Raw genomic sequence first — 25459 nt, forward strand, 5'->3', positions numbered from 1 at the left:
TGATACTTTTTCATGTTCTTCGATACGAATAAAAATGTTTTCAATATTTTTTTTTCTCAGTGCATTGTTTATTTTCTAGTAAATGTGCGAAGCAGGGAGCATTCAGAACACCAGGGCAAACAATAAGTAAAAAGTAAGCCGTTCACAATGTTTTCCAATGGATTTTCATGTTGTTTATCACAAAAGCATAAAAGATACTATATACAAAGAGATAAGTATAAATAAGTATCTATTGCTATAGGACAAGTCTGAGAAGTCTTAGAAATGTGTATATACTTGCTAGACAGCAGGTGGTGGTCTTATTATAATTATTGAGGGTAGTGGTGTTTCTGTTTAGATTAACAAGAGTGTATACAGTTGAGAAAGTTCAAAAACATTTTATTTTTCTTTAAGGTTAATTGATTTTTTTTTTTTGCGTGTTCATGTTGATTTCATTGACTTCTGGGTAAATTCAAATTTATTTAAACTTTCAAAGCAGCAGTCCATTAAGTGCGATGTCAAGTTAGAAGACAAGCCAAAAAAGTTTGAATAAAGTTTTGGATATAGCGAGGAAGAAGAATTTTTCTTTTTTTTCTAGAAAATTTCAATGGAAAATTCAAGCTTAAATGAATATTTCATCATGAAGGAAGCATTGTTGGCGTTATAAGCAAAATGAAATAGAATAGAACTAATGGACTAATTAGGGAGCCGTCTTGGAATGAATGCTTAATCAAGTTGTATTGAGTAGGTTTCGCCGTGGTGCAGATACCCTAGGGATGCATTTGAAATTCCTATGCTGGGTGGAAAAGAAGTCTATGCGAAGTTTAGGATGAAAATATATCTGACATTTTGGTCTTTAAACAAACTAACCAACCTACATTTACTAAATTCAACGTGAAAGGATTCCGATTTGCAGTGACTAGGACCCAAAGAATTGTTGAAGTTCAATAAATTTGTAAATTCTATTAAAAAATGGTAGAATATAACATAAAAAAAAAAGGTACATTCAGAACTTGTCTGAGCTCTTGTTAACATTGATATGTTTTATCGTTTTAATGGGTCAAAAACATACTACATAAGTCTACATATATGTGGGTTAATTTTACAGTTAAAATAATTTATTAAATTAATAGCCTTTTTTTACACTTTGGTACCAATAACTTCCTAGTAACTCTAGATTTGATAAAAACTTTTACCATTCTGCAATCCCCTCTGGACGCGCATATTTTTAAAAAAGTTGGCCACCTACGTTCCTATGGATTTTTTTTATACCACAGGTGTTTGAAAATTTTCATAAAAAATTTTTTTTCACATTTTGCTTAGAAAAACAATTTTCAAATTTTTTTTAAAGAAAAGATGCAACAGTTTTAAAAACTTTTAACTTCGTATGTATTAAGCCAATTATTGTAGAAAATTATAAAAATAAAAAATTAATAAAATTCATTCATTCGTGGTTGTGGTTAATGAAAACGTAAGATGATGAAATTTAAAATTTCTAAACTGGTTGCGATAGAAACTTTTTCTATTCGGTTTTAGAACAGTCAAAAGTGCACCTATCAGCCATTTCAGGCTTATCCATTTTCTACCGGACACCCTGTATGTACATATGTGTGTAAGCAAAACCATTATAAAAAAAAACACTCTTATGTCAACTTTGAAAGTTCATTTGACAGCCAACCAACTGTTGCTTTGAAGTAATAAAGGAATTTCTCTACCCTAAGGCTTTTACCTCAGACGATGGATAACAAAAAACAGAAATCAAACCGAGTGAAATTCCTGAAAATTGCTAAAATTGCTGTTAATGTCAATTGATTTATAAAACCATCGCATTTCAACAACTCTATAACGTGGGAAGAAAGAATCGTAGTCGTTATAACCTATACCTTGTGAAGTTCAAATATGGGGTTTTAATCAAAATCAGGTGAAAATGCATGTGAGAAAGAGTTTCCTTGTGTGGACTTTGAAACCATTTTTAAGAACTATAATAAATTGATTAATTGATAAAAAAAATAAATGAATAAAGAATAACAATTCATCGACAGATATTGCTGAAACATTTAGAATAAATTCAAAGTCTGGGGCAGTTGGGGCAATTCGATAACTCAAAAATAGACCGTTGTGAAAATTTTCGGTTTGCACTAAACATTGACAAATTTCACGGACGTAGCAAAGAACGTCAATTTCGGCGGCGAAGTGAAAGTATTATTATTGATCTGTCTTTCAAATAATGTGAACTAAACATTTTTACGGCCATCATTATTGACAGAAGAGTCATTGACTTTTCATCGTTCAAAAACTAATACTAATAGTCTACTTTTTACTAGGATGAATAGAAAATGACGGTACCAAAACAAATCCGACAGTTTTTGGAGTACGGTATTAAGATTGCAGGAAACCCTTGCTCAAATTTATTTTATACATGAAAACCCAAAATATTGTATGGGCTCTTAAAAGTTCACGAAATCTATAGATAAATATTTTATTACTTGAGATGATTAAGGAACTTTGAACAAAGAGAATGAATGACATATAAAAAAAGACAACAAGTGCCTACACAAGGTTCACTAAAAAATCAACAAGACCGTTGTTTTTTTTTCAGTTGTTGTTTTGATTTTGATTTTTGCATAATATAAACATTTTTGTCTTTTCTTTGTGAAGAGTAAATTAGAAATAAAAACATTTTATAAATAAATGTAAATATTAATTAATCATATACATTCTTGTATTTTTTAATATTCTAAATTTTTTGCAAATGATTTCAATATGTTCTGTACTTTCAAATATTTTTAAATTAAAAAAAAAATATTTTCGAAACACAACGCACACAATGGCGTTATTAGTGGTCTTAAATCAAACTTAAAATTGACTTACCGAAATCTTTTTGATAACAAATTTTGTTATTTGTTTGAGAATAATTTAATTGACAACTTACCTGAAAAAAAAAATAAAATTAATTATTTTATATTATAAATTAAAAACAGTAAATGTATGAAACATATTTTTAAATAGATTTTATTTATACATTTTAAAATATCTTCAAAATAATTTTTTTTCGAGACTTTGGTTTGAAAATATCAAATTCATCAACGAGACCTCGAAGGAACTTTTGGTTTTCATCTATAAATAGAGCTTAAAGAGATCTTTCTTTTAATGTATCATGTATCACTCGATGAATTTGGAAGACATTTTTTAAAGTACATTTTGTTCGAAAATCAAAAAAAAAAAAATTGTAATTTTCGTACCTGAATGGATAGGTATAATCACTATGAATTCACATCTTCAAACCAAAACTTTTTTCGAGATAATTGTTTTTTTTTTTTTTTTAATTTATGGCAATACTTTTTATCACAACTGTTGAAAACTTTAGCAAAATGTCAAACCAATAAAAAAAAACTTTAAATGATTAAGCTTTTGAAGCTTCATGTAAGTTTTCTATCAAAGAAAAACACTATTTTTAATTTTAAGCTTAACGGTATGCTTATAAAGCTTTTAAAAAGATACTTTTTGATTCGACAAGAGGGCGCACAAGTAGATTGAAATAGCATTTGAATTTAACGTAAAAAGCTCTTTCTTAAAACAAAAAACTGTTAAATAACTGTCATTCAATTTTAATATGAAAATAAGCAAAACTTTAATAGACCATTTAACGTTTAAGGATTTCTTTCTAGTTGAAATTTCGGAATTATCTGTACAAATAATATTTTTAGTAACTTTTGGAATTTTATTTTCTTACACAGCTTAACTTCATATATTGATTATTATCAGTTAATGACCATTTCTATTTAAATCATAACATTAACTACATAACTAAGGTTCACAGAATGGGCATTGGGAGCCGTTATACATAATTCCACGAGTCAGTTTTTGTTTAATTTTAGTAAAGAGATTAATTTAAAAATTTATATTTAAATGTGAGGGCAAGGACGTTAAGATTATAATTTTCTAATAATAAAATATTTTTTGCTGCAAAAGACAATAATTTTCATTTCCTTAATTGGTTGCGAGAAGGCCATGCATAAGTAAGATTAAATACTAAGTGTTTCATTCCAAGTTTTTCTTTAAATGAATAAAATTATGAAATGATTGCGTAAGCAAGAATATTTGCTTAGATTAATTTGTGTCTGCTCCTTGCGAATACATGGTATATTTCGTCAATGAAGGGAGAGCATTTCCGGTACCGGTACATCAACTTTAAATGTCATTACAAGATTAGCCGTATAACAGTGTGACCATTAGGGTGTCCGTTATTTCCCAAATGATGTTTTCGGGGGAGACACCCCCCAGATCGAAAGTTTAGGGCCTAATAGTAGGAGAGCTAGTGGCACATTTGACTAAGGTAGCTCTTGTAAGGCTGAAAATTCGTACAGTGGTAGTTTTTAGCATTCTAAGTAAGAAAATCTTGGTCTGGCAGGCCTCAGCGGTGCACATCATATATATATATGACCTTGAAAGTGTAATTTTCAACTTTTTTTGCCCAAAATTTGACTTTGAAATCGATTATTTCAAAAAGTATTGATTAAAATAACTTGATTTAAAAACTAATGTAAAGTGTAGTATTCTGTCTTTTGAAAAATGTATCACTCATAACTGTGGGTATTGCCGTCGTTTTTAAATATTTTTTTTTTATTTTGAGTTACTTTTTTAGAAAATTGCCCCTCCCTCCTAAACGGGGGGCGATAGATGCCCCCTTCCCATAGTAAAAAATGCTTGTATTTAACTCCTCTACAAGAATCCGTTACTAATTTTCTCCGGCTTAGAAAACCATTTTTGGTTCAGATTTTTATTTTTGTATTTTTATTTTTTGGGGAAATTACGATAACTAAGGCTACAAGAGCTACCTTAGTCAAATGTGCCACTAGCTCTTGGACTATAAATAAGGGGAATTTAGCAAAACGGCAAAAATTTCAAATAGAAACTTAAAAAAATTAAAATTTTTGATTTATACACAAATTTTTGAATGCAATATTTGAAAAGAATTAAAAACCAATAAAACTGCATTTAAACATATGTGATAGGTGAAAGCAAAAACTACGAAAACAGCTAATAATTTCAAAAACCGAAATAAAATATAAAAAAAATTTTAACGGGAAATTTTGAATGTAATCTTTTAAAGGAACTATTCCAACCAGAATCAACAAACATTTTAAAAATAGATGATTTAACTCGAGAGAAAAAAAATTTTATGTATGAGATAAAAATTTCCCATACAAATTTGTATATGGAAAGAAATGGTAACGGAGTTACGAATAACAGAGTTACGGGCGACAGAGTTACGGCCGTCAAAGTTACGCGAAACCGAAGTTACGAAAAACTAGAGTTACGAATTCTAAAGTTATGTTAAGCTATGACATGTGATTTTTGGGTTGGCAACAATTGCGAGGAACGATATGGAATTATTTAAACATAAATGAGAGATAATCGATACGTAGGTGCAATATTAGTTGGACAAATAAGAAGTTAATTTCAATTATGTCCCCCAAACTTACCTATAAATATACTTATGTTTTTTTTTTCTATTTCAACGTTTTTGCGATCTTCTCACAAAAACAAAACCATATATGTATATCTATACCTACCTATCCAATCAAAATTTTACAAGATTAAATAACACCCATTTTCGCTTTACTCATTTAGTTCTGACCAATGAGAAAAATGTCAATCTCTTTTTTGTATTTCCATAATTCCATATCGTTCTTCGCAATTGTTGCCAACCTAAAAATCACATGTCATAGCTTAACATAACTTTAGAATTCGTAGCTCTAGTTTTTCGTAACTTCGGTTTCGCGTAACTTTGCCGCTCGTAACTCTGTCGCCCGTAACTCTGGTATTCGTAACTTCGTCGGTTTCCCATATGGAAAGTATGACCTTAGAGGCACGGGTTAATGACCTCCAAAAAATTTTTTTTTGCTAAATTCCCCTTATTTAGGCCCTAAACTTTCGATCTGGGGGGTGTCTCCCCCGAAAACATCACTTTGGGAAATAACGGACACCCTAGCTGACCATATTTTATTAGAGACAAATTTGAAAAAAAAGTTGCAAACAGCATTAACGAAAAATTTAGAGTTTACAAATAAATAATAAAAAAAAAGTTTCTTAGTTTTTCAAAAGGCAAATCTATTTTTGAACAAGTTTTGACTGACAATGAACTAACCAGCGAATGTGATAAAACTTATAACAGTCTTCAAGTTTAAATTTTATTTTAAAATATATTTTTAAGCAAAAGAAGTAATACGTATACCAAGGAACAATGAGTTCTTCTGGTAAAACAAATCGCTCATTTACTTAAATACTGCCATAACTAAAAATCAAGAATTTTGAGTTATTAACACAGAAATTATTAGAATAAATTAATCTTAAATCCTGCAGAAAGACATTACATAGCTTTAAAAACTGACGTAGAAGGAGCACTAGTTTTATTTTAGAAACTAGCTTTTTACATACAAATAGATCTATATTAAATTTAAAGCACGTTTTCTTAATTTTTTCAATTATGACAGTGTATTTCCCCACCTATCTTTTCAGGTTTTCAATTGACAATATCAAACCAATAGTAGGTACCAAGAGTACATTTTTATACCTATATAATAAATTCAACAAAAATAAAAGTTTCAATTTTTTGCATTAACGATGCTTTTAAGACCAGATTATCGCATACATAATTAAGGTAATCACATTATCAATTTATAAGTAAATTATAAATAAAGTTAAAACCTTGGTGTTCACACCTTAAAATAATTACATTAATAAGTTCAAAATTGAATCATAAGATTTCGCTGATTAATCATTTCATAACCCTTCATGTTTATCGAGCCACAAGAAAAAAATATAAAATTATTCGCAAAGTAAGGGCGGGAAATTTTTAATTCTTTCAAAATCTTCTGATTGTTTATCAAGCTGAAGCAATTACATATGTTGATACAATCTAGCTATAAATGAAAAATGGTTTTAGAGTACCTGTTTTGCAATGCAGGAGAAAATGAGACCTAAGATAACACTGTGCTACAAAATAAAAAAACAAAAATACACCCGAGAAATAACATAGTGTAGGCTGTTCGTATGGTCGAATAATGCATACAAATATTCTTGTTATATTTTTGGAACCCTCCATTTTTTTTTTTTTATTTACTAAAAACCATTTTTACAGACCTTACGATGTAATCTATCAATATTTCAGTCATTTTTCTAACAACTCTCAATATGTTATATGTTTTTGGAAAGAGGATTTCCAGACCTTTTGAATGATGTATATAAATCTATTGTTTAAACAAATTAAGTGTAGGTTTTTATCAAACAAATCTTGAAAAAGTGATTTTTTTCCCAATTTTTTCAACTTTACCCAATTTTTTTTGCAAAATAAAACAAACAAAAAAATAAAGTAAGGTTATATTCTGAAAGAATATACATTTAGGCACAAATTGGCGTATTTTTTTTATTGAATTTGACCAAAACTGCGGAATCTATGCTATTTTTTCGTAAATAGAAAATGTGGCTTTTCATGATGTGAATTGCAAGGTGCACAATAGGGTGTTCGTTATTTTAAAATAATAACAATTTGTATGCTCCTAGGATCTTATATGGTTGGAAATAAACTAAAAAAAATATTCCCCAAGTTTCAAGTCTCTAACTTAATTCTAACCCGTGCCGCCAAGCGGTTGAAGTTTCTTATGGGAATAACATGGGGTTTCTTGGACCTTGTTCCATCAATTTTAAATTCCAGCCAAACCATTCGTTCAAAAAATTTAAAACTTTACAGACTCAAATTTAATAAGTGTAGCTATCATGTGAAAATTTTTCAAATTTTTAATTTTTATAATTTTAGAGATTTAGCTTGTTAAAAAAATCATTTTTTTTCAGACTTTTTCAAAAATCGCTTTTTACACGTTTAATGCCAAAAATTTAAAAAACTTACATTTTTAATTACAAATAAGCATAGCATATTTAAAATGCAAATTCAATTCATAGTTATATAAAAAATTTGTTGTGTATTCATTCTTCAAGTCACATCGATATTCAAAAAACGTGTTCCCGATTTAAGAAAAAGTACTGTAGTAAATAAATAAAAAACTAGTTAATTATATAACTTTGAATTAAATATAAATTTTAAATATACATACTACGCTTATTTGTGAATAAAAATGTATGTTTTTTAATTTTTTGACATTAAACGGGTAAAAAGCGATTTTTGAAAAAGTCTGAAAAAATGACTTTTTTTTACCAAGCTAAATCTCTAAAATTATAACAATTAAAAATTTGAAAAATTTTCACATGATAGCTACACTTATTAAATTTGAGTCTGTAAAGTTTTAAATTTTTTGAACGAATGGTTTGGCTGGAATTTAAAATTGATGGAACAAGGTCCAAGAAACCCCATGTTATTCCCATAAGAAACTTCAACCGCTTGGCGGCACGGGTTAGAATTAAGTTAGAGACTTGAAACTTGGGGAATATTTTTTTTAGTTTATTTCCAACCATATAAGATCCTAGGAGCATACAAATTGTTATTATTTTAAAATAACGAACACCCTATTGTGCACCTTGCAATTCACATCATGAAAAGCCACATTTTCTATTTACGAAAAAATAGCATAGATTCCGCAGTTTTGGTCAAATTCAATAAAAAAAATACGCCAATTTGTGCCTAAATGTATATTCTTTCAGAATATAACCTTACTTTATTTTTTTGTTTGTTTTATTTTGCAAAAAAAATTGGGTAAAGTTGAAAAAATTGGGAAAAAAAATCACTTTTTCAAGATTTGTTTGATAAAAACCTACACTTAGTTTGTTTAAACAATAGATAAATAAATAAATAATTTAATGTTCAATGACCAAATAGCTTATTTGCTTCTTTTTCGTTGGATAATTTTAAAAAACGAAGCGTTTTTAAGAAAGTGTTATTTTAATTTTTCTTTAAAAGTACTTGTTTTAAAAAAATCATATTTCCTAAAATATTGAAATAACAAAATGAAACTCAATGAATATGGTTAACAAAGATCTATACTATATGTATTAAAAGTATCAAATTTTTATTTGTGGAACCACACAAATTTTAAGGAGGTCAAATTCGACCGTTTTTCAAAAATACCAACTTTCATTTTTTTTTCTTGGGGAATGATAAATCATTCCATGACAGCAACACGGTTTGTTTTTATTCGTAAATATATAAACCTTTAATATGCAACTTGTTCGACGCATATTCCATTTGAAAATCGTAAAACCGAAGCCAAAATTTGAAAATTTCATAAGTGTTATTTTAATTTTTCTTTAAAAGTACTTGTTTTTAAAAAATCATATTTCCTAAAATATTGAAATAACAGAATGAAACTCAATGAATATGATATGCCGCATCCCAAACGTGTTCAAAACGCGTCCCAACCGCGTCTAAAACGCGTCCAAAACGCGTTCAAAACGCGTCCCAACCGCGTCTAAAACGCTTCCAAAACGCGTCCATAACGCGTCAATCCAATCAACTTAAAAAAGAGTCTTAATATCAAAACACATATAAATTTTATAAGAATTTATCAATAGATTTTATTAAGGACATTAAACCGAAAACTAAATAGCTTTTCCCTTTTATCTTAAGAGCATTACAAGGTAAAAAACTTATTCTTATAGCAACTTAAACTGAATCAAGTAAAAAAATTAACTAAAGGCCTAGATTCTGACATTTCAATACAACACAGTTTTATGACGCAGAAAGTGCAATCAGTTTAGATAGTTTTATGTAAAAACAATCAATAAAAACCAATTATCTGTAAGTAAAATTATTCACAGAACATACAACATACGTACTCAGACTAATATTGATGCGCGCTGCCGCCTGGTGATTCAAGAGAAATAAAAAAATAAAAAAAAAAAATAAAACTTTAGCGTCATTCAATCAAATTTGCCCAATGGCACAAATAAAAATGTCAATCTTGATTTAAGTTTTTATTTATTTATTTTTTTTTTTTATTTTGAGCTTAATCCAAAGATGTGTAGGTTTGTCTTGCACTCGGTATCTATTAGATACAAAAAAAAAAAAAAAAAAAAACATTTAAAAAAAAAGTTTTATTAAATCAAAAGAGGTGACTGACGATAACGACCCGCGGGAAAGAAACATGATGATGATGATGAGTCCATCAGAAGCACTTAGAGATTAAGCTTAGCTAAATTGGACATATTTATGGCAATAAACATCAAGCGGCAACTTATATTGCGATGACAACGCTTGTAATTGAGACGGACACGTGCTGGGAACAACTCTACATTTTATGCTTTTGATTTTGTTTTTTGTTTTTGTATGTGGGCCTGCTAATTGATTTGGACATACAATGTGCTATCGGCGATGTCACATAAGATTTTGAGTAGTAATTAGCACTTAGACACGCGTAGCGTATATTGTTCGAATGCTTATAACTATATATTAAAATAATAAAATTGATGCCAAAATATTTGCGAAAAAGTGACGAAATGTTTGTTTTTTTCTTTCATTGAACTCGTAAGGTATACCAAAATGTGAAAATTAACTTCTTTTTCATTTATACTTTCCACGAATGTTTTGATCACCTTGATGAAGTTGTTCAAGGTGTACAACTACCTATGATAAACTGTTTGTGAAATTACTCTTTGATTTCTTAGTGAAGCAACATTATTCAGAATGAAATAAAAGACTTTTCCTACGAATGTGCTATGAAATGAAAGTACTGTTCAAGGACAAAATTTGAGGACTTGATTTCTCACACTAACTTTTTAATCAGTACAAGTACGAACAGATTTGTCCTTTTTCAATTTTTATTTTTTAACAAAATTTATTCAACAATCAGAATTTTTAATGTGAATTTTTTGATTGAAGATGTAAGTTTTGTTTAAAAATATATCACAACAAAAACATTACTGTTAAAAAAGAGCAAAGTTGTCCTATATTGAAATTATGCTGGCACAAAAAGTACTGAGATATAAAAGTGTACCAAGTTTTAAAGTTTGGTTTCAAATTTGTATCAATAAATTTTGGTTGTTCTCTTGACAATTTTTCTTTTAATTGCCGATTTTTAAAGTTATTTCAAAAATTGCCAAGTAAACAATCAAAAGTTTATTGATACAAATTTGCAACCAAACTTAAGAACTTGGTACACTTTTATATCTCAGTACCTACTTTTTGTGCCAGCATAATTTCAACATAGGAGAACTTGGCTCTTTTTTTAACAGTAGTGTTTTTGTTGTGATTTCACTACTTTTTGCAAGGTATTGTAATTTAAAATCTCTATTTTTGATGAAAATTTAACGAAAATGGGCGGTTACCACACCCCCTGTCTGAAATTCTCAGATTTTAATTTTTTTCCTTTGTACATACTACCAGCTCTATCATTCTACCAAGTTTCAACATTCAAAATTCAGCGGAAATGGGCGGTTACTACGCCCCCTAACTAAAATTCTCAGATTTGAATTTTTTTCCTTTGTATAAACTACCAGCTCTATCATTCTACCAAGTTTCAACATTCTACGATAATCAGAAGTGCTCTATAACATTAGATGAAAATTCAGCGGAAATGGGTGGTTGCCACGCCCCCTGACTAAAATTCTCAGATTTGAATTTTTTTCCTTTGTATAAACTACCAGCTCTATCATTCCACCAAGTTTCAAGATTCTACGATAATCAGAAGTGCTCTATAATAATTGATGCAAATTCGGGGAAAATGGGCGGCTACCTCGCCCCCTGAATTGAAATTCTCAAATTTTCGAGCCCCATCAACGTGTAAAATTTCAAGTTTCTGCTATAGCGGGAAGTTCTCCATAATTTTGATGATCTGTCAGTGAGTGAGTGAGTCAGTCAGTTACGGTTTTTGCGATTTTCGAAGCTCTATATCTCAGAAATTACTCATCCTAAGTAGCTGAAATTTTATGAAGATTTTGTTTTTGACTAGACAAATGGAGCGAGTTTGAAATTTCTGGCATATTTGGTATAGAAGTTATAGGGGGGTCGAAAATGGCCTGAGTTCTTTCCTGTAAATAAGGGTGTAGTGCCAAAGTTTCTAGAGAACTTGGCTGGGCACTACCGTGCCCCTTGATCAAAATATAACTTTTCAAACGGGATTTTCTTTATTTAATTTTTACCACTAAAGTAAGATTTATAGTAAAATTTTGAACTTTTTATAGTTGTTTTTGAAGATCTGTATTGCTTGCAAAAAAATTTTTTCGCTCAAAATGAACTACCTTTTCACAAAGAAGCGCTAGGCTTCTTTTCCCTTTGGTCAGGGATAATTTCCACTTTGGAAAAGAATTCTTAAACATTTGGTCCTGTTGATCTGTCTACCTGTCAGCATGTAAGTCAGAATGTCTGTGTGAATCTACATAGGTATATATCTGAATATATCGTCGATTTAATGGCAAAGTGTCACAGACGAAATTTGACTTTTTTTTCAGAAGAGATAATTGACCACGACCCATTTTCACAACACGAAAACTAAAAGAAGTAGGAAAGAGCCGATTACGCTCATGCGGATAGATTTTTTTTTTTGTATATTTTTCCTGTGCTCTTTTCTTAAAAATATCATTTTGCTACTTATACCACTCTGCGTAAAAGAGATGATATGTCCATTATGATGTTAGGTCTAGAGTGATTACCTTGAAAAGAAATGGGATGCTTGTCGTATGAACATTGAAAAAATGGGACTTTGCGCACTCTAAGTGAGAAAAAAAACTTGTTTCGAGGCTTTGCCTTTGGTCAGCAGATATCTGCACCGAATGTAAGAAAAAATATTTATACATAACTTATGAACCAGGTCTCAAAGAAACTTTTGATTTTCAGTTAAAAAGACCTTACTTTTGATGTTTCGATGAAATTGGAGGATATTTTTTAAAATGCATTTTTTCGGCAAGGGATTTTTTTTCGAAAATCTGAAAAAATAAATTTGTAATTTTTTTACCTAAAAACATAGGCCTGTTCACTGTGAACCAAAACTTGTTTCGAGACTTTGATCCACAGATACATAATCTGCGGACTAGGACACGTTTGTATGGGAAAAATACTGTTGAATTTTCAGCCTCCTATTTTATATAGAAGGGGGTGGTTGAAAAATTTTATGTTTTTGGAAAAAAGTAAAAAAAAAAAAAATTTTATTTTTTATGTTAAAAATTGCTTGAAAGTTTTGGTTGTGGTACTGTATTCTGAAAAAAAATATCGAAATAATAATTTCTAGGGGCCACTTTCAAGTAAATTTCGTCAACAGGTAATACACAGACTTTTTTTTGCACATTTTGCTTATTATTTATTATTTTAAATTATTGCTCACTTTTTTTCGAAAAAAAAATATTTTATATGTTTTTTAAAGACAAGTGAAACTTAAATAAAATATTTTTTTTTTTTTCAAAGAGAAAAATCAAAAAAAAATCAAGATTACCTACAAAACCTAAAAATTGAACTGTTACTAGCACCCTCTTGGGCTTAAGATAGCGAATTGAATTTTCACAACGTTAATGTTATAGATAAGTGGATCACCCCCAAATGCAAAATTTTTTTTTCAAACCTGCCTGGTTCGATTGATAAACGTTAGCTCAGGATAGCCAAATTTTGTTTTCTTTATTCCACTATTTAAAAAAAAATACAATTCATAACAGAAACCGAAAAAATTATGGTTTCTTTTTTCCTGTGAAAAAATCGTTACTTAAAGTGGTTTATTTGCCAAGAATAGTCCAACTTTTACTTAAACTATCCTACCCTTAGTTTAAAAATAAAAGAACCATTTGTATTCACCTAAAAAAAAAAAAAAGTACGTATACACCACATTGACCTTTTTAATTTATAATTTAGAAAATGTAAATCCGCTGGTGTGGGCGCCTCAAATGTATTTATTTGACTTAGAATTCTTACTTAATTGAATATAGTTCATATAACATTTCTGCCTAAGTTGATTTATTTTATTAAATCATAGATTTTTTTGGTTTGCCATATGAGCCCCTAGAAAAGCTGCATGCTTAATATGATCTATCTAAACATTTTTCAAAAGTAACAACAAATAATATAAAATAGTATGTGAGGTGATTTCTTTTTCAGAACACAAAAATTTCTTTTTAGACCTTTGAAAAAAGTTTTTTGTCATAATTTTTGAACTAAGGGTGGGCTAACGAAAAAAAGTGATTAAATCATCATCAAAACCATTTACACAATCAAAGATTCATAATTTCTTAATTGATAAATTCTGAATTTAAAAAAAAAAAAGATTATTTTATTGTTTGAAGAAAATGGAATTAGAGTAATTGAGAAGCTATGATAAACAGAATTCATAAATACAAAATAATATTATAAAACACAATCCATTGGAACAACACGGACTCTGAAGCTCACCCTATTTTTATCCTTTACTTAAAACTCTCAATATTATGAATGCTCGTCGTAGTATAAGTACGCTTGAACCCAATTTGACGTCAGATATCTATTATTTTTTTACCCACACAACATTAAAGTGAAAGTCCTTTTGTAATACTCAAAGCTTTGGTGTTGTTTATTATGTCCTACCTTTTTCTTTTTTGTAAAATCTTAAATGAATGCTATTTATCAAAAACAAAACAACATAGTCAGCAAAATTCTCAATGCATGTACTTGCAAATACAGATGATATCTTAAATCCGTATCATATCAGCTCACACACAAAACATAAGACTCGGTCTTCATCATTCAATAGGAGATCCATATTCTCATAACACAATAGTCCTCTTAAACGTATCACCCCGAACAATTATTCTCCTACTGACCTTTCCATACAGCATCAAGACGAGAGCCTTTCCAATAAACGAGGATGATAAAATTCTCTCCATCCCATCCCTGTACATAAAAACCAATGCCTTCTTCCCTATACCATGTTTTGTCTGGACCTGGTATTTATGGTGTATCCTTTTGCGCAATCTTAAAGCAGCTTTGGGGAAGGAAAGCCGCTTTATGCTCGCAAGCGGGTATAAAATGTACTGTCCTCCTCCAGGGACTTTATATCAAGAAAAATACTTAACCAAATACATATTTACATATTTTATTAAATAAACAAAAAAATCAATACTTTATTTTGGCTTCTTAAAAAGGTACGAGTTAGAAAAAGGCCTTTTTTACAATTGTTTCATAACCAATACCGACGACGACGACCTTAAAGAAAAATTCTTATTCTAAATCCCCTCTCGCCCATGTCAAAGCAGAAAAAGATACCAACAACAAAAGTGTTTTCCGTTGGGGGTCAATTATTTATAATTGACTGAAACTGAAGATCCAAAAAGTAAACCAAGTTATACATATAAAAATATATATCTTTCGGTTTAGGTATCAAAATGGATAAAAAAGTTTAACGATATAAAATAGGAGCATCGGGACCGAATACGAAGGATATTATGACGACCTTGCCGATAACATGACGCAAAAGGTTGTTTCGATTTGCGTTTGCGATGTTAGAACATAGATATAAAACTTTTCATGAATTTGCATTCAAATTACTGTCCGGGGGCTTCACTGACTGAACAAAAACATATCTTCAAGTTGCGAAACAACAAAATACACATAATACAACACTAAAATTATATTCCAACCACCACAAAATGTTTGTGCCAAGAAGATAAATCGAAAGCAATTTATTTGATTTCCAGAAATCGATGTCGTCCTGGAATGGTGGTGTATCGTAGTAGGTATGTTCGCTTATCATATCTCTACACTTGGTACTATAACTGGGAGTTGGAGAGGAGAAACCGTTTTATAATACCGTTGCTCACAATGCATCACGACAGCACTACCGATCCGGGAAATGACAATAAATCGGAAATCAATTTGTATTATTAGTGTTACTCACGAAGGATGAGGCGATGATTTTCTATAGATCAAATGGCTCATCTCTCTCTCTCTCTGCTTAGCTCACATTCCTGTTGGCGTGGGTTCCTGTGTTCCTGGGTGTGGACAATAGAACCGGACTGACAACAAGATGTATAGGCTTTTGTTTTGTGTTTTTGTGTGTTGAATGTGATTGATGGATACACGGTTTATAAAAATAATGAATTGAAAGGAATACGTTTTGTTTTTGAAATAAAATAATGAGCACATACTGTGTTATTGTTTTTATATTTGCAAAATTGAAATTTAATGCATCAGAAGCTAAAAAGCATAGCACTTATTTATAAATTATTACAAAATAACCTTTGAAATGGCCCCAAACTCTCAATAAAGCTTATCGCATAGATTTTCTCTCAATTACCAGTGTGTCGGATGCTGTTGGGATGGAAGAAATCCCCCGAGAAGGTAAAAAGGGATTGTGAAAAATATCCCATCGGGATTTTTTCACTTTTAGTTGATAACCAAACTGGAGTCACAGAGGTGTTGGAAGAATGGACTGGACAACAAAAGCATGTTTGTTTATATATACAGTGAGGATTGGATGTTATTGAAATTGTGAAGGTGCTGTGAGGGATCAACTTGTCGACAACACGTGCCAACACGTCCAACGTTAAGCAATGAATACTTGCCTGGTTTAACCGAAATTGAATTGCCGCTTATGATTCTAAAAATCTGGATTTTACTTTTGACATTATACTGAACTCATAGAAAGTTGACGATATTTGACAATTTTGACGGATAAAGATTGGTTTCTGGAAATTCTCTATAGTGGGGTTTCAACACCTCCAGAAGGCCAGATTCTTCAAATTCTTTCCTTGCTATAAACAGAACTTCTTTTGATCAAGGTAAAGTATAGTGGTTGAGTGCCAAGGGAGCCAAGAATTTGATGTTTGCCTACCAAAATGACCCTCAAAAGTTAAAAAAAAAAAAGTTTTTTGTAAGCTTGAGTGTGTACCACAATCTGATCAGCAGAATCACTGTGGTGAGGGTAAAACATATTTTTAGCCGGTACATAATGAACTTGAACAGTGGGCCGAAAAAAACTGGGAACAGAATGAAGCGGATTTGAGACACAATTCACATCAAATGCTTTAAAACCCGTCCCAGATAAGTTCCGGAATCAAAATGGTACTGAAGAACTACAAAACGGTAGAGCATCAAACAGACTTAACGAGTTGCTGTATTCACTGAGAGCTTAGATATTCATACTTTTTGGCTTCAAAAATCTTCGGTAAAACACACTTTCAGAGCAATTATTATTGGATTTTCTTTACACAAGAAATAACTTGGATAATTTTCTTAACATTTTTTTTTTAATTAAATTCGTAATATATTGTTGCCAAATATTAAAGCATATTTGGCAAAAATATAATATATAAGAAAAGTTTAAAAACCATGAAATTATAAATTATTTTCAACAAAACCGAATGTTGTTTTTTCCGAAAATGACTTTTTGATGAAAATGAAACATCTTCTAAGTCGAAACATAACAAAAAAAAAATATTTTGGCTGTCGAAGTTACAGGGAGTGAAAAATCCCATAATTTCGAAGAAACGAATAAATTCTGTTCTTAAAAGGACGCGATTCAGTTTTTTAGTTTTTTTCCCAACAGTTTTCCAAAATGGACTTATTCCGTTCTTAAAATTTACGATTCAATTGTTCTTTGAAATAAAATAAATCTTTCTTATATTCTTCAGAACACCAAATTTCATCATTGTTCGTCAAAAAATGGCCATATAGAAGAATAGAAGACGCACTCAACGCAAAGCAAGGGGTTTTGAATGCTAGATTTTACTGTACGTATGAGTTTCTCGTGGAAAACTTTTGATCAGACAATTTTACCAATTACCTATATACTTGCCATTTCAGCTGACAAAATATGCAGTTTAGAACAACGTAACAACTTTTTTCAGATCCCCTACTTTCTTCTCATTGACTGAACTATTGTTAGGAGAAATGTTAATGGGGACTGGCCTTAAAATTATAAAGTTGTTTGATTTTTACAATTTTGCATTTAAAGCTTGTACTTTGAATACATTCTGAATGTAAAAACTGGGTTGGGGTCAAAATTCTGCTTTCAAAATTCTGCTTTCAAAATTCTGCTTTTCAAAATTCTGTTTTTCATAATTCTGCTTTTCATAATTCTGTTTTTCAAAATTCTGCAAAAAATTAAAAAAGGGTTTGGAAAATGTCAAAAAGCGCGTGCAAAATTCAAAATCATCTTCTTGAAAATTATCTATGTAAACATTAGGTACCGAAAATAATTCAAAATTTTTTAATCTATAAAATAAAGATGAATATTCAAAAATTTGAATAAGAAAAGCAATATTTTGTATCAAACAACATCGGTTCCAATAAGTTATAGATTTAATTTGAAAGAAAGTCAATCTATGCATTTTACCAAAAGTACCAATGTTGAATTACATTAATGAGATGTATTTTTCTATAGTCAGCGCATATGCTATAAAAAAAAATCAGAATTGGCAGAATTTTTTTTGTTCAAGTATAACGCTAGCAGAATTTTGAAAAGCAGAATTTTAAAAAGCAGAATTTTGAAAAACAGAATTTTCGTTAAAAAAGCAGAATTTTGAAGCCAGAATTTTGACCCGATCCCGTAAAAACTTAAAAAAAATTGTGTATGCAAACTTATGAAAATACGGAAAACCAATTCTAGAACTACGAATAAATAATTTTCAAAACTAAACACAATATCTGTTCGGCCCCCGAAATCACCAGCAAAACGATATCAGTGGAGACATCAAACAAAAATTCATGCAATCATGGGTGTAAAATTTAATATCTCAGGTTGACAAATTTTAAAATACGCCACTGAGGGTATGTCAATTTTTTACATCATCCTCAATTTTGTTTTATATTTCCCCACTTACCAACACCATACCTTTTTCAATTTATTTCCCATCTCATGTCACCATAAAACCTGTCATAATATACACCTTGCATTATTAATTGGAGTACGAACACATATCAAAAAAATGTCTTCCTGATTTTAAAATGATAAAAAAACGAAGAAAAAAGGTAACACTCTATTGATTTGAATAAAAAATGGCCATTCCACCCTTTTTCAACCTTCTTTTACAAGAAATGTAAAAAGAAGCACACCCATCAACTCCTTATACTCTTTTTAAACATACATAACACTACATAGGCACACGCACAATATCAAGGATATGACCTTTCATCTATCCATGAGTATAAGTTGGGTTCGTCCTTAATATTACAAGAGTAATAATTTTAAAAATTATTAAACCTAAAAATTTCATATTTTTCCTATCATTCATGATATGTACGTCTTCGGTGTTGCTCGTTGGTGGACGCCTGTTAAAAAATTTCATACACAATACATCATACCTCTTCAGGGAAACGTTTATTGTTCCGTTACACAAAAGGTTTCTCTAAAAAAAAACCCATTTCAGCTAAAGAGTCCTTTTTTTTCTTTAAGTTCTTTGGCTACTGAATTGAAAATGATTGCCTCTATTCGAAAGAAAAAACGAAAAAAAAAAATGTTCTACTGAAAAGAAAAATATGCTTTAAGAAATGTTACAATTTTTCTGAAATAGTTTTTTTTTTTCTTCCTTTTTTCACGTAATCTTCGAACAATTGATAAGTTTTTCGCCAGCAGCATAAAGGAAACTTTTTTTTGTAATATTTTTACGTTAGAGCAAAAGGCGAGGCATCATATACGGAAGTACTTCTCACGTTTTTATTTATAGACTTGGACATCTGCTTTTATGTTCTTTTTGTTGTTTATGTCAGTAATCTGAATACGTATAGTTATATAGCCATCATGCATGGAAGGACATGCGACCTAGTATCCATCCATATTCATATTGTGTCATGTGTCTTAATGTCCACAAAGGTATTAATTTGGAAGGAGAGTCTAATGTAGTATATTGTACATACAATATAAAGCTGACGTGTCTGAGCTATATGTTTATATACTAAACCAACCTACCTATACGGAATCTATACGGTGACGTGTTATTCTTTTTGTATGCGTTTTACGTAGAGCTTTGGGTAGCGGTTATCTAAAATATTTCATCAATATCGATTGAGTCAATTTAGCATGAAAAGCCTGGTAAAATATTTAACCTTTCGATTTTTTTTGTGTTTTCATTTTTTGTATGCGTTAGTGTATGAGTGTGTAATATAAATGTGAATGTAAATGATTGCATGTAGGTCAGATTAGAATCATATTAGATAAGATTACTTTTTTTGTGACGTATGCGGATTTAACTTAGTATTAGATTTTAATTGAATGTGTTGTTTTAGAATAAGAGATCATGAAGGGTTAACAAATACACACAAAGAGTAATAACTGTTTCTTTATCAACCAAATGTAATGGTTAAACTTAAGTTTAAACAAAAAAATTATCAGACATGGGATTTGTTCGAGAGCTACCTTACGTTAAAATTACTTAAAGCTGCATTTCGAAGATCCAATGGAAACACCATCGTACGCTACCAAATCAAGGCTTTGACTCAAGAAGCCTGGTAAAAGATATAGCTGATAACCTGCTTAGCTTGGATTATGATCAGCTCAGTAGGCTTCCTTTTAAATTCTCAGTGAAAAAGAAAATTTTGAAAAAGTAATAAATGTGTTTTTAAATTTTTTTTTAACTTTGATCTCGAATATCTTTCAAATGGTTAGATTAATGAAAAAAGTACACTTTTTGTAGAACAATCTGTTTTTTACAAGAATATGTCTTGCCCGTTTGATTATACTGGTCGGCAACGGATATAGAGCAAGAACCAAACCCTACTTTTCGAGAGGAATTTTGTGTGCTGGGTCCGAATCTGAAGTCAAAATTTCACTGGCACGTCACGTTTTTGAAATAATTGAATATTAATAGGTCAAAAACGCGTATTTTTAGGTACATTTGACATCGAATTACATCACCGTTAATTTTTTTTGTAAAACTACTTATGCAATCTCAAAACACCATATTAACACGTCCCAGAGGTATTTATATTTTTTTTTAATTATTTTTTTTTCTCAAAGATATTGAAAAAAGAATTTATGATAGATATCTCAAAATCTTGATTATTTTTTTCAAAGTAATGAATGGTTTTTTGAATCACATTCCATCTTGCGTCTTCTGATTTCGACTTATAAAGAGCAACATATCACGGAAAATATATATTTTTGACTAAACATAAAAAAAAATTCAATCAAAAAGTAGTTTTTGAAGCTTTATAGCGAAAATAGTGATGAGTATAGCTCAAAAACTAGACGTGATAGAAAAAATCTGTTAACAGTTTTGAATTCAGCACACTAAAGTCAATCAAAATCCCCTTATAAAGTTCTTGCTCCCGACTTTTTTTAGTTTTTTTCCGACCAGTGTTATTATAATTTTTTAATTTGTTATAAAATTAAGAATAAAAAACGAATTTTTGATGATTTTCTCAAACTTTTGACCTCGAATATCTTTTAAACGATTTGATACACGAAAAAGTGTATAAGAACTTTTTTGTAGAGCGTTCAATTTCCTACAAGTATATGTAAGGAAATTTGCTAAAAGGGCAATTTAGAAAATATTTTTTTTGTTTTAAATATAAGATGGATGTAAAAATGGAAAATTGCATAGCGGAGGATCTTCCCTTTAATATTAAAAGCTCATAATTGGGGAATGTATTCTGAGGTGTCTCCGCAATCGACTTTCGAAGTATAAAATCAAAAAAAAGGATATTTGTTTGTTTTGACCCACCCCAATACATATATCTTACCTAATACATAATAATATAGTAATAATGATAAATTGACTTACCGAACATTCGCCAATGTATGCCGCCGATTTTTCAAATAGCGACTGTGATACTTCTGCAGATCACCGATGGATCCTTGTTCGGCCTGCATTTTTGGCAGTATTGAACTACTCTGGGGATTGGAACTAACTAGATTGCTTGAATGATTGACGTTGCTGGCAACACTGCCACTCCCACAACCTCCGCCGATACTCCCTGCTCCGCTATAAGCACTCCCGCTTGAAGTTAGAGTTTCACTGGAGTTAGTTGCAAGTGCTACAACAGTTCTATTCCAGCCCGATTTGATGTGTTTTCTTATTTTCAGTTTAATTCGTGGCGATGGTGAGCTGGAGTATTCTTCAGAACCGCCGCGTTGGGAGTGTCTATCACTGGCACACAGAGATGCTGGGGTTGTACGGGACAATTGTAGTGGCGGATGCTGGTTTTGTTCAGACTCTTCCTCTTCTTTAATATGAGGTAATGGTGACGTTTGAGGTTGGCAAACCCTGCTGGGCGGTGTTGATGACGCAGATGAATTACTATTTGCCTGATTCGATATTGAGGATGCAATTGAGGCGACAATATCATCTGGGCTGTCCGATGTATCCGAACGCTTAGATACGGGGGATGTGGGCTCTAGGCTCTCAGGTGTGGAAACTTTGTTAACAGTATGGTGTCCTTCAATAACAATGTTATTAAGTTCATCCGATGGAATCGGTGAATTCGGCGGACTTGTAGCGGGGGCTGCTGAGCCCCCGCGACAAGGTATACAGCAGCGAAACACTGTGCCTCCGAAGCACTTGGGCTTTGATATGCGTTTTGAATGCTCGGCTGAACGCTGTGATTTTTAAAAATATTTTTGATGTTAGGATAACGTGAGATAAAATTCGTTGAAATAAATGAATGATAAATCGTGGAGTTTGACTAAAAACTATAAATTACATATAAAATAATAAATTAAATGATGTAATTCGATTTTTTTAATTTAATTTTTTTTTTTACTGACGATTTTTGACGTTGTGATTTTTTTGATTTTTTTTTAAATTTTTTTAATTATTTAAATCAATTTGATCAATATTTCGCCTTTGTAGATTTTGATAGGAGTTCAAAGAACATGAAAACAAACCTTGTTTGAAGGCGCATGCTTTGCAGAGGAGGAGTCGGTTTCCACTTTTTGACCACCATTATTGAATTTTATGTGATGTGAGAATTTTGCTAATCGCATTTTATGGCAATGTAGCAGTTGTCTTCGAGATCTCTTTGTAAGATTTTCTCAATTCGAATCATATTTGAGTTATATCTTACGTAGTATACATTTTAGTCAGTAGTTGTTGTCGATAGTTGGAGATCTTACAGGCAGTCTTTAATTTGTCGCCTGAAAATAAAATGAAAAAAACTTAATTAATTTAAGTCATTTTTATTACATGAATTATTTTTTTTTTGAAATTTAAATACTTTTTAGTAACAAAAATAGAATAATTGAAGTAAACACACATTTTATGCTTGAGGAAGCATCATACTGAAATGTAATTCATGGTGTTCACTTACGTTGTATTACACTTGTGTTATTAAATGAAACACTATCAAATTTTAATCAAATTTCAGTAAGTCATGCAACCATGAAAAATAAAATGCACGACTTGTCGCATACCTTGTTTTAAAATAATGGCATACAAAATTGTTAAATATCTAAATTTACTTTGATTAGTTAAACGGTTTTTTAATTGTAGCACACAGGCGATGCTTAGCTTACCTAAGGGAAGCTTTATTATATTAACTAATTTATAATCACTTAAATCTATACTTTTTTTAAACTAATAGAAATTTTTTTCATAATCTTAAGAAGAATGTCAAAAGCCAAAAAAAAATGCGAGTTTTATTCTAAAGCGTTTAGATTTTAAATTTCAAAAAAAATTGCCAATGCTTATCATTTACTTTTTTAAAATAGGTTCTTTTTATTGCTATGATAACGACTACGCTTTAACTTTAAAAAAAAAGTTAATGATAATTAAATGCAAAATTAAAACTAACAGAATTAAGTACGTTCGTTGCACCAATAAGTCCTATGATTAGTTGTTGAATGAATTTAATATAATTTCGTACCCCTTTTTAACCAGAATTTTTTACCGGAATGTTTTAATAAGCTCGTGTTTTCGAGATTTCCCAGTTATAAAATCTCGATCATCGATTTTTGACTATGTACTTTTAAAGCAATTCCCTAGGTTTCGTTTTCGGAACAAAACAATATTTTTCTAAATTTTTGGGTGTGCTGAATTTGAATACAAAGTCAGAATTGTTCTATCCGCTCGAGTTTTAGAGATATTTTCGTTGGCTATGTACTTTTTGAACATTTCCCTAGCTTACAGTGCTTTTTTAGCAACAAAACAATATTTTTCTAGATGTTTTTTGTGTGCGTTGAACTCGAATCCGAAATCAGAATTTTTTTCGAGATATTCCCATTATAATCTCGATAAACGATTTTTTTTCTACATTTTAGTAGAGCTGCTAGAACAAAACTGAGGGAAGATTAGAAATCAGTCAAATTAGTAAAAAACAGTGAAGAAATTTCATAAAACATAAAAAGGTACAATTTTGTTGACAATAGAACATCGTTTATAAGCAAAAAAAAAGAAGAGTTTTAAAATAACTTCTTTGCGAAACATAAGATTCAGCATACAAGTTTTTGAAACAGTGTCTATGAGCTTCTCTTGATGAGACCTATTTTCAAGAATCAAGATAAGAAGAAATCTTCCAGGAATGAGGTGTTTTTAAATCCTTTTTTAGTTTTGAATTAACAAAACTTATTTTAAAAACAACGGAACAACGGAGGTATTGCATATTTACCTACAGTAATTAAAAAAATTTTTCCGTCTTCAATTTTCAACCGGTTTTTTTTTTCTATGAATAAAAGGACCTTTTTTAATTTAGTTTTTTTACACTATTTTTTCCGTTTTGACATTGATTTGAGGCATATAATTGAACTACAACATGTTATTTTTAATTACTATATTTTAGTTGAGAAAAAATTTAAACACTCCTGTCTGTTTTCAATTTTTAGGTAAATTCAAATTTTTGTATATTTTAAACTTTATTACGAAACAATGCAGCCACATTAGTCTCCATATCGAAACATTTTGGATATTTTAAGTTTGGATAAACTTTTAAAATTTTCCCCAGCGTCATTTTGGGATGAGCAAGCAATTTCGTTAATAAAGGATGATCTCTCAGGAAGGTTCCATTTCCTCTAGCTGTACAATCTTCTGATTCATCGGTCTTATCCTTCAATGGTTCCAATAGAGCTAAGGCAAGTTTATTATTCTGAATATCCAAATTTCCATAAAATTCAATCAATTCATCAGTAATATTACGTTCCATGTTTTAAAATAGGAAACTTCTGATTTAAAATTTATAAGATGTAGAAATAAGACTTTTCAATTTCAATTTTTTTTTTTTTTTATTGTAGGCGAGTTTCTTTTCGTGGTTTGTAAAGTGGTAATTTTTGCGAAGTATTGTTCTTCTTAAATGTTTCCCACTTCTGACAACCCGTTTTGCCGTCGTTAAACTGCATTTTATACCGGTTTTCGGCTTAATTTTTAGCGCAAAGTCATGCTGTTGTGATCATTGCACATCTATCGGGCCATGTTGTGACTACGTTGCATCGACTTTTAATGTTGTTTCTATACCCTTGGATATTGCGCAAATAACTGCTTACTGAATTTTAACTTGCGTTTGTTTTTGTCCAAATGCATCGTTGGTTTCGGGCTGATTCAAAGACTTCTTTTATTTTCCCCATTTTTTCCGCGCCTAAAGATTTTTTCACGACCCGTTTTCATCCTTACAGGTTATACACAATCAGATTTATTTACAGACACAATTTTG

The 25459-nt window shown here is 30.4% G+C and overlaps 1 protein-coding gene across 7 annotated transcripts in view; it reads right to left on the bottom strand.

The window, feature by feature from the left end:
• LOC129909023 (cAMP-specific 3',5'-cyclic phosphodiesterase) overlaps positions 1-25459 on the bottom strand; it is a 308658-nt gene that overhangs the window by 178975 nt on the left and 104224 nt on the right. For all 7 annotated transcript variants that reach the window (XM_055985942.1, XM_055985944.1, XM_055985943.1 and 4 more), the window contains 2 exons: positions 22707-22955; positions 21604-22418 (listed from right to left, as the gene is read on the bottom strand). In XM_055985942.1, coding sequence (XP_055841917.1) covers positions 21604-22418; positions 22707-22805 — 914 coding nt within the window. In that variant the 5' untranslated portion in view covers positions 22806-22955. The remainder of the gene's footprint in view (positions 1-21603; positions 22419-22706; positions 22956-25459) is intronic.

This window comes from Episyrphus balteatus, chromosome 2 (genome assembly GCF_945859705.1).
Source record: "Episyrphus balteatus chromosome 2, idEpiBalt1.1, whole genome shotgun sequence".
NCBI classification, from domain to species: Eukaryota; Metazoa; Arthropoda; class Insecta; order Diptera; family Syrphidae; genus Episyrphus; species Episyrphus balteatus.